At 30.1% G+C, this 10,956-nt stretch overlaps 1 protein-coding gene across 1 annotated transcript; it reads left to right on the top strand.

Moving 5' to 3' along the window:
- Positions 1–3,454: 3,454 nt before the first annotated feature.
- Positions 3,455–4,429, top strand: LOC8280304 (ethylene-responsive transcription factor ERF003). The gene is made up of 2 exons (XM_002527275.4): positions 3,455–3,648; positions 3,833–4,429. The coding sequence occupies exons 1-2, from the start codon at positions 3,566–3,568 to the stop codon at positions 4,332–4,334; spliced, it is 585 nt and encodes a 194-aa protein (XP_002527321.1). The 5' UTR covers positions 3,455–3,565; the 3' UTR covers positions 4,335–4,429.
- The last annotated feature ends 6,527 nt before the right edge of the window (positions 4,430–10,956 follow it).

Raw genomic sequence — 10,956 nt, 5'->3', positions numbered from 1 at the left:
AAATTGATTGAAATAAGATTAATATCAATTAAAACTCGCTTTGTTATACAAAAATCCTGCTCTTTATGTAAAGAGTACTCTTGAAAATGCTCCCAAACGTGTGTATAGAACATTTGATGATATTTAGAACTCATATAAGGCATTTATAATCTTTATACATAGTTGAAATTATCTAAAAAAACTAAACCTGAAAGCCATTTTCATGTTAATAGAATAAATAAGTATATTTTGATATAAAAATAAAAATAAATATCAATTATTAAAAAAATATATAAAAAAATTTACTTTTAAGTGTCAATGGAGCAATAAATTACAAATATGCGGAAACAACCCTTTTCATATTATTTCAAGAATCACATACATATTATGCCTAAGAAATCAAAAGGAGGGTCTTATAATTCAAGTTATTGCAAGCAGAAGCAATGTCCATCCATTCACTCCATTACTGATTTACTGCCACTAAAACAAATTAATGCGATCCATCATATATACTCATTATCCCCACGTACACTATAATATGATCAAATCATCCATATCCTTTCAATTTCTGATTAAAAAAAAAAACAAAAACAGTAAATGCAAATGCTAAATGAAAAAAAGAATGCAACTGTAAAAGGATAACATAAAATATTTTCTACTATATTAGCTATCATTTACAGCTTATAAATGATTGATGTCGTACTTACCCTATGAGTAATTTCATCATTTAGTTGTATTTTAAAAGTATAATCACGGATTTTAAGTATTATAATATATATTATATCATGTGGTAGTTGTTATATTCACATATCATATATAGTTTAAAGTAGGCAAATTTATAGACTGCAATGGTCCAACATAGCTTGTTAGGGACTCATTTTTATTTATTTATTTATCATAGGTTAAATGAGATAGGCATCTTTTCTCCCTTATATATTCACCAATTATAAAAATAAAAGCTCTCGTTATCTCATTACTTCTTAATTATTATGGAGAACCTATTGTATGATCTATAATGGCTTCATGAGGTGACCTCTATATCACAAGCAAGAGGCTCCTATGAGAGACCAAATATTTATATTTTTGTATTGACAGTGATGGGCAATGTTAAAAAAAGAAACAAAAGAAACCCAAAAAACTGGCATTCACAAGATGCTAGATCACAAAAGGATGCATATGTAGGCCATTTAACTAACACCCAAATCATCACAAACTTGAGGAAGTTAATGGAAAAAAAAAAAAAAAACTCATCCATCAGCAATTCAAGTTCATTTAGGTTCCATTTTGGTTTGTAGCTAGCTAGCTATAGGCCTTTGTGCTTTGGCAATTAAATTTCTTGCAAAAAGAAAAAATCAAAATCAAAATGGCAATTGCATGTGGGTCATGACCTAACCATAGAGATGAATCAATCAAGCAAATCAAAATGCATCCTTTGATGTCAACATCTTTATTTCTTGGGTTCATTCTTATTTAGAATAGATAGCCTAATGCAACAAAAGGACTGGTCAAACATAGCAGCTGCTAGCCTACAAGGGCCAAGAGAGAAAGGGCATAGGCTTAATTGAAATTTACACTAAAACACACACACACACATATATATATATACACCTTACGTTGTGGCCTATGGATAGGTTTCTATGTTTAGTAACCATATGACGTGAGCCAGGTTGTGTGGGTGTTTAGAAACCATGTAAACCATCTAAACCAAACCAAATCAGACCTATTGTGGCTAAAAGATGTAATTGGTTAGCTTATGGAATGTAAATCCTAGATGCATGAGATTTAATTAATGGCACTATTATTTTATTATTTAAATATTATTAAATAATTTTATTTATTTAATTCATTATTTTTATCCATCAAATGATTTTATGAAAAATTTGACTTGACAGACTTAAAATAAAATCTATTAGAAATGGAAGTCTAACTCTTCTTAATTTTTATTTAGAAAAAACATGCATTGTGTGTTCGAGTAAAAGTATTCCCAGTAAATCACGCTCATTTTCTATTATAGAGAATATATACAAAAATTAAGTTTTCAAGAGATTTTTTATTTTTTATTTTTTTTCTGAAATGACTTAAGGACTAGATCTCTTTAAATTTAAAAAAAGAAAAAACAGTTCTTAAGTATATTATACTATTTATCTCTTTTATCCTTTTTACTTTTTTTTAAAGTCATATTATTTTTCTTCACTTATTTATCTATTTTTTATTTTATTAATAAGAAATTAGCTATAAAGTAAAATAAAAAATATTTTAAAAAATACATATTTTAAAATAAGTTAAAATAGAGAATTAATTATTTAGATTTAATAAAGGGGCATATATGATGGATTATTGGGATAAAATTCACCAATAGGGCCACGCGTTACCAAGACTAACGGTCATTTCTATAAATATCCAAGTTCCTTATTTTATATATTTCTAGAGATTTAAGAGTTACTCTCTCTAAGTTACATTGTATATTCCTATGGCTCTCACCTGTCATTTAGACTACCTCTCTAAAAGTTGTCACTACATAGACATGCGTCCTTATTTCTCTTCTGTTCCAGGCTACTCTATCTACTGATAACATGGGCTAAAGACACTGACTCTCACCCCCTACAAATTAGATTATCTAACCACTTATCTACACTATTCTAAGACTTTTTGGCAAAAACAAAAAGAAAAAAAAAGAGGAAATACATAATCAAGTCCTATAATTGAGTGACCATTTGTTTTAGTTTGAATAAATCTACAAACCACAACTTCAGTTTATACATTCACTAATTGTAAAACCCGTAAAATTTCTTTCAAATTTTATTAATGGGTTTTGTTTGATACACTTCAAATTGAATGAGTAAATCATGAAGATTGTAACCTAATGATTGTGTCTTTCTTATATTTTTAGGGTATAAATGTTTATGTTTCATACAAACTAAAATGCCAAAATAGGTTGTCGTATATGATAACATGTTTATTATATTTGTATTTTTTTAATATTGATTTTCTAAATTTAAAAGAATTATATCCGCACTTATTAATTTAAATATTTAATTTTTAAATATTGAAGTAGGACCAAATTTCTAATCTATATGAGTGATTTTTAATAATACATTATTTCACTATGGTTTCCTTTTCTTTTTAAAAGGAAAAATATGAGTATACAAAACCAAAGAAAAGTATGATACTTATGAAGGAACTTTAGTATTAAGAAAGGTATACTTCACTCGTCTCTTTTGGAGTATCTTATATGAAAATGTAAATACTTGTAATAATTTTCTGATTATTATATATTATTCATATGAAATTTATAATGTCCATATAAAATGGCTTGTAATGCAACATTTAGTACCCATGTGAATGTGAGATTAACCATAGCCAAAGATAATAAAATAAAACAAAGGACTTACACCTTAATGGACCCTACCCATTTTATAAATTGATGGCTAGAAGGCCGCAAAAGATGCCTATATAAATCTCCATTAAGCTCTGCCATCGCAAACCCCCACTCTCTCCCTCCATTGCTCCTGCTCTTCTTTTCTCTCAGAACTTTCGCAAACACATTGATCACACCCGCTAATCAAAACGTTTCTTCTTCTTCACCATGGCTAGACCGCAACAACGATATCGTGGCGTCCGTCAAAGGCATTGGGGCTCTTGGGTTTCAGAAATTCGCCATCCTCTACTGTAATTCTTCACTTTATTCTCATCTTCTTCCACTTCTACTAGCTCATTTCTATGCAAATTAAGAAACGTTTCTCTTTTCAAGTTGAAATGTAACTTTTTTTTGTTCTAGTGCAGCATTATATACATTCCTTGTACTAAAAGAAACGCTTCCATTTGTTCTGTTCTTTCTTTTTTGGTACAACAGGAAGACTAGGATATGGTTAGGCACATTCGAAACGGCAGAGGATGCAGCAAGAGCTTATGATGAGGCAGCAAGACTAATGTGCGGGACAAAAGCAAGAACGAATTTTCCTTATAATCCTAACGAACCACAGTCATCATCATCAAAACTACTATCAGCAACATTAGCAGCTAAGCTTCATAAATGTCACATGGCATCCTTACAAGTGACCAAGAAAAATAACAACAATAATAATAATAATGTCAACAATAAACAAGCACATGATCATGTAGCACAGTATGATATTAATACCCAATTCAGCAATAGCAATGGCATTGCCGGAAAAAGTGTGGAAACCGGTTCTCCTTGGCCGGAGGGGAAATGGGTTGGTGAGGAAAGTCAAGATGGGAATAGCCAGCATCAGTATCAACAGGGTAATGCACTTGAAGATCATCATATTGAGCAAATGATAGAAGAGTTGCTTGATTATGGTTCTATGGAATTTTGTTCTGTTACTTCAACATAGAGTCTTAGGAAAAGAAACATATATAGATATATATATTAAAAATGTAGCAACTTTGATCTATTTGCTAATGCCACTTAATTATTATCTTTCCAGTTTTTTTTTTTTGTTAATATTTAGTATTCATTACATATGATTGGATGTGAATTTGGTTATCTTTTTTCAAATTCTTTTATTGAAATTGAGATATACATTTATATCTAAAGTCCATATGCAAGATAGAAACAGAATTTATTTTCCTTTTCAACTGCAAACATAAATCAGTATGAAAGGATGTGAATAAAAGAATGCAACCTAGTGAAGGATGTGCCTTTTTATTTATATAATGTCTGATAATTATGCCATATGTGCGCAGAACAATTTAAAGGAGCATACAAAGGGGGAAAATTTAAAAAGAGAAAACAAAGAAAAAGAAAAGATGATGCGGTAGTTTGGCATCATATGGAAGATATAGATTCCTTAATTATTATTTTTTTCCATTTATTTTTTCCTCCTTACATGAGTTTCATCTGGGGAAAGAATCCAAATCCCAAAGGTCATAAAAGTGATGGATTAGAAGTTTCAAACTCCTTCAGTTTATTTTATATATTTTCTTTATCCCTTTTTCTTGACTGTTTAAGGTTTGAAAGTGCATTTTGCTTCATCCTAGGGTAAATGTGGGAAAATGGCTATGAATTATGTCCATGAAAAGAAGTGCTTTAGAGGTGACTAATAGCTTAAGATTTTATGCCTAACCCAATAAATCAAATTTTGAAGGGAAGCATTGCTACTGATTTGTATTCTTTGACATATTGCTTCTTGCCCACATGCAGGAATACTAGATACTATGAAATAGATATCAAATTAATCTTCTTCTTTGTTCTTCCCTTTTTTCTTTTTTTTGGAAAAAGAAGTAGAAGAATGAATTCATAAATATGTGTTTCTCTGCATAACAAGACTATGAAACTTAACTCTTGTTAGATATCTTGTCCTAGTTAGCTATCTTTAAGTCCTCTATGGTGTGTGTAAAGAAAAGACAATAAGATTTTGACATTATTACTATTGTATGTAAACATTCTCATTTTTTCCTCACTAGCTTTTGTATAATAAGCTGATAAGAGAGACTTGACAGCTTCATTATCTATCCAGCAGAGATCTCTTGATTTCTTCAAAAGTATTACTTTTGACCATAACAAGCATTCTCATTTGTTTATGTAATAAGCATAAAAATACATGTTAACTTTTTCTCATAAAAAATATTAAATCCATCTTAACTTAATGTTTTATCCCATCTAGAGTTATTTAAGTTCTTAATTCAATATTTACTAAACAATATAAACATTTTTCCCTTTAATTATGAGATGCTTACTTCAAACATATAAATGTGTTAATAGACTTTAGCTCACAAATAGCATGTTTTATCTCATTTGATCTCAAAATTCTCCCTTCAATATCTAATTCTACCCTCCTTTTTGTTTTTTCTTTTCCTGAATGTTCTTTGCTGGTGGGTAATTCTTTTTTTGTTTTTTAACCCATTAATCTCTGAACAAAGCACTCTTTATATGAGAGTGATGTCACTTGAAAATCTAACATGTTATCTAGTTTGAGCCCTTTCTTTTTTGTTTGTTTCCTCCCAAAATCCTTTCTAAAGAATAATTTTTCACCAAGTAAAGCATTTTCTTTTGGAAAAATAAACACTGACTATAACTAGCTACTACCCACATCATAGAATTTGAGGACTAAAATCTTTCACACAACATGAGATGGTCTAAAAATGGGTTCGAGCTCGTAAGCTAAGAGTTGCAATTTTCATTACCCGGGACCTACATGTCATGTTGTTGGAACCTCTTTTCTGCTGTCAAACATCAACATGGTCATGACAAAAATCATGACCTACTCACACACACCATAGCTGTTCTCTACCCATGTTCTGTAGTAATAATAAGCCATTCCTAAGTAAAACAACTGTTTTGGTTATTAACCCGTGCAGTCATTGTTGTGCCTAATTCAACTGTTTATTTTGCATTGTTGTACTTAGAATTACTTTATGATCTCTAACACCATTTTTTATGGGTACACTATGATAGAAGTTTCTTTACTGATATCTTCTCCAGTTTTTTTTTTTTTTTTTTAACTGGAGCAGTAAAGTAATAAACTCTTACCACATTAGATGAAATTCAAAATTCTCTTTAGATGTCATAAATGGAAATACCAATTTTATTATTTGAATAGCTTGCTTTCCTGTGTATCCCCATTGTTGCGCTTTACTATTGCACTGAAGAAAGGAAGTTTTGCTTTTCTTTTTTATCTCTTTTAGTACCATTTTTACCAACTTGATTAATTACCTTTTGTTGCATGTATGAAAATTAGAAAACAACAAAGTTGCAATGGTTGCATGGGAACAGTTTTTTGCTTTCCTCCTTTTTTTTTTTTCTTCATTTACTTGTACTAGTTTCTCAATTAACTTCTTGAGGATAATGGTGGGATCCACTCCTCTAATCTATAACCCCCATGCTTCATGATTAATCCCTCTATTTGGGAATTGATTTTGTCCCCCACAAACAATTTACAGCCAAATTGATAACCTTCTTCATTATTATTGCAATCCTTCCATGTTAATCACCACTTATACATTTCAAATCAATATGGCATTCAAAATTGATAACCCAATTTTTACAAAATTGTGCATATTGTAACAAATAGAGCTATCATGAACACTACATATAGGAAATATAAAAAAAACAATGGCATTAGTTAAAAATTCTCAGATTTTGTTATATATACTATCTCCCATATACATATATATAATTCACTAACATAGGAAGAACGGAATGCAAATTAATTGGGTATTTATAATATGCTGATATTATTATTATCCTTAAAAAAAAAATAAAAAGCAGTCAAGAAAAAAAAGAAAAAAAAGATCATAACATGTGGAATCTCGTGTCCAAATGATGGAGGGGAACATTAATAATCATCATGTGGCATATAGCATGATAAACCCATAATCATATCCAATCCAATCCCATGTTGAACTTTGGATCTGATTTATCATTGGATTTAGATACTTGGAATTGAGTGAACAATGCCAAACATCAAACAAGAGCAAAAATGACTTTAAATTTTCTTTTAAGATGGTTGGTGGCAAAGTAGTATTCCTTTTAAAAGGGCAAAACACTTTCTATACCATCAATTTTCTAATTCAAGAATTTAATAATGGATATGTATATCAAACAAATTATATGTGAATTGAGTAGGGAGTAGACAGAAATGGTTTCATGCCAATGCACTAGAGTTTCTAGACAAGACCAGAAACATAAATCTCTCTCCTTCTATGTATATAAATTTATAGGTATGTGTCTCTTCCTATTCTTTTGCTTCTTCCCATTCCTTCACATGCAAAGCCATGTTATCCAAATAGTTTTTGCCCTATGTTTCCATGTGCATGTTGGATTTGCACATGGTTAAGTTTTAGCCTCATCTTCTTGTGAAAGTAGTTAATATGAAAAGCATTCTTCTCTCTTCATGTACAATATCCAATCTTTCATATATTCATCTTATTTTTCTCAAAAAATTGCCATGGACATTCTCTTCCAGGAGAAAGAAAATTACTTCTTTATTGAGCATAAACTACTGAAAAAAATCAGCTAGAGCACAAATAAATGTACTTTTTAATTATTTTAATTATTTTTCTTCCTTGAAAGTAACTCTCTATAGAACCATTGATATCAACAACTGAAAAAGGAGTCCTAATGCATGTCATTAGCAAATTGATAAATTTGCCTTGGAAGCTTAAGCCCACATATGACCTCCTTCACAAATCCCAGCTAACAGAATTATAAGCTTTCTTTAGATCCTTTCTGTTAGTACATCTAGGTACCCTCTCCCCATGGCAATTCCTAGCCAATTCATGTGCAAGCATTATACTATTTGCAACTCTTATACTATAAATGAAAGTAGATTGACCAGGAGAAACTAGATACTGCAAAATATTCCTAAGTCCGGCAACCATGATTCACATTTGCTTGGGAATAATAGACAAAATAGCGGAGTTCACTTGCCTCAGAAGCTTCTCATGATAAAACTCTTGAACATCTGCCACCACATCAGTCTTCACAATCTCCCAATACTTCTTATAAAAGTATCTGGTGAAGCCATCTGGCCCATTCTTACTTCCTACATAGAGACAGGCTGTAGATTAACAGTTCAACATCCTCATCTTTCAAAACAGCACCAACAGTAAACACCCTTTCCTCTGTATGTGTTTTTCTTCACCTTCCACACTATTAAGCCAACAATTCAGTATAAAAAATTGACCATAGCAATCTTGATGAGAACCCCATCAATGATCACATTACCATCATCAAGCTGCGAATGGCCCTTTCTTCATCCACAAGACAATAATTCAAAGGATTCTTTTGCAAATCACTTTGAATACGCTCCATCAACCTTGTACACACAAGGACTTTAGAGGAGATATCTGCAACATACTCTCTGCTATTAAACTCTTTAAATTCAGCCTTAAGAATTCTTAAACTTTTAGTCAATCTAAACATGGCACAAGCAATTACATAAGAAGCCTAAGTTTGAGATACCGCATTCATGAATTCTGGATGACCAGTCTAGTAATTGAAGGATTTAATTTTTTTTGCCTCAAACTTGATACTTTCTCAATATTGTCACGAAAGGGGAATGGCTTGAGACCTGAAGCGCATATAGATAAGATAGTAAGGCTATCTTCTAGCTTAACTTAAGTTTTAAGTACGAGTTTTGAGTATACAGCTGTATTAAAATTCTTGAAATAGTATTTTACCATCAGTAAAGATTCTGCCCGACACGCTCTAGATAAGTTAAACTAAGTCTAAATACTATATTAAAAAAATAAAACTTTATAATCCACCATTTTATAGCTATCAATTTAAGCTATATTACTAAATGCCAGTTAAAAGTCCTCCGAATTCTGCTATTATAAGAACTATATCGCATTAAGATTTTATCTTCATTTTGGCTATACATTATTAACCCTCTCCCTAGCCAAAAGGGAAAAAGAAAGAAAGAAAAATGATGTATGGTACTTAATTTTCACAAAAAAATTTCCCTTCTTCTATATTTTGTTTTGTAATTTAATTTTTAAATAAGATTTTATAAGTAAGTTATTATTATAATTGATTTTTTTATTATATAATAGATTACTCATCTATAAAATCTAAAATCACATATACAATTTGTGAAATCCAATAAAAAAATAATTGAACTGAAATATTTATTATTTTAGAAGATTTTTACAAAAACATTGAGAAAACGAATAACTATATCCTTTATATGAACAAAAATAGCATTTATTAGAGTTAACATTGATCTATGTTAAGTATTTAATCCTCTTCTCTTTTTTTTTTTTTTTTTTTTTTTTTTTGTGTGGAAAACCTATAAATTTAAGATCCTGTGGGATGATACAAGCCCTTTTTCCATATTTATTGTTCTTTTTGTCTTCCATCGTTTGTGCACATGGGCAACCACGTTACATCAATGGCTTGTCCCTAATCAAGAATGCACATGGTTTTTAACCACCCTTTGTCATATTGTGAGGTTTAGAGGCACCAACCATTTCTTGTTTCCTTGGCTAGCAAAGCCTATTTAAGTTGAATTTTAAAATTGCACTTCTCCTCTTTACTTAAGCATGTTTATAAATAGTTGGGTTGGATAAGGTAGGTATTAATTAATTCCTTCCATCTAACCAAGACAAATATTATGACTATAAAGATCATATAGTGTATCATCTGTGATTTCAAATATTCATCGAAAGCAACTTAATTGTTTTTTTTTCTTATTACAGAAAGTTTATAAGTGGAGACTTTATTCATATTGAAATATACATTTACTGTCGGACTAATAATACAATTCGATTGATATCTTTATTTATGATAATTAAGAAGGTTTTAAGTTTCACTATTTATTAAAAAAAAATTAGCATTTTTACAGTGAAAAATAAGTAAAAGAAAAAATGAATATTTTTATTTTGTTAGCCTACTATATTGTGAGCCAGTGTTATAATATTACAAGTATGCATGTGGATTTAAATTTTATATTATGCTTTGTTTTATAGTAATTTTTATTGTTATGCATAAGAGATATTCACAAAGTAAGATTCACTATGTTTTCTTTTTATAAAAAAATAAAAAGGAAGAAACTTCTCCTGCAACTGCATAAATATGTGCGGGTTTCTAATTTCTATGTTGCGATATACCATAGGGCGATGCTTCTGTTTTGGGCTAAAGCTGTGTGACAACTCGCATAGAGAATTTGGTTGTCGTCTAGCTGGGCCTTGGTTTAGTCCATATGGAGTCCAGCCCATCTACTTAGAAGGACAAAATAAAAAAGCCCACATCCACTCAAATTAAGTATTAATTTTCATTTTTATATATATTTTTTCTAAATGAGAATATCAATTAAACTATTTTTTGATAGGCTTTCATGGTTACCTTATGCATGCGTGTTGATTATGATAATCTGATATTTTAAAAAATTAATAATAATTCGTTATCCACTCAAATTAAGCATTAATGTATTTTGAATAAATATATATATTTGATTAGTGTTAACGGTTTATTTAAATAGCACTGAGATCTAAAATATATTATAAGACTAT

This window comes from Ricinus communis, chromosome 8, assembly GCF_019578655.1.
Source record: "Ricinus communis isolate WT05 ecotype wild-type chromosome 8, ASM1957865v1, whole genome shotgun sequence".
Taxonomy (NCBI): domain Eukaryota; kingdom Viridiplantae; phylum Streptophyta; class Magnoliopsida; order Malpighiales; family Euphorbiaceae; genus Ricinus; species Ricinus communis.
Note: the sequence above shows the minus strand (reverse complement) of the source record. Positions and strands in the feature narration are given on the sequence as shown.

What these genes read in the sequence shown, in the direction of transcription:
- LOC8280304 (XM_002527275.4), top strand. Translation starts at nt 3,566, where the DNA reads ATGGCTAGACCGCAACAACGATATCGTGGCGTCCGTCAAAGGCATTGG. An exon ending in GAAATTCGCCATCCTCTACT is followed by an intron (nt 3,649 to 3,832) that starts GTAATTCTTCAC and finishes TTGGTACAACAG; the next exon opens with GAAGACTAGGATATGGTTAG.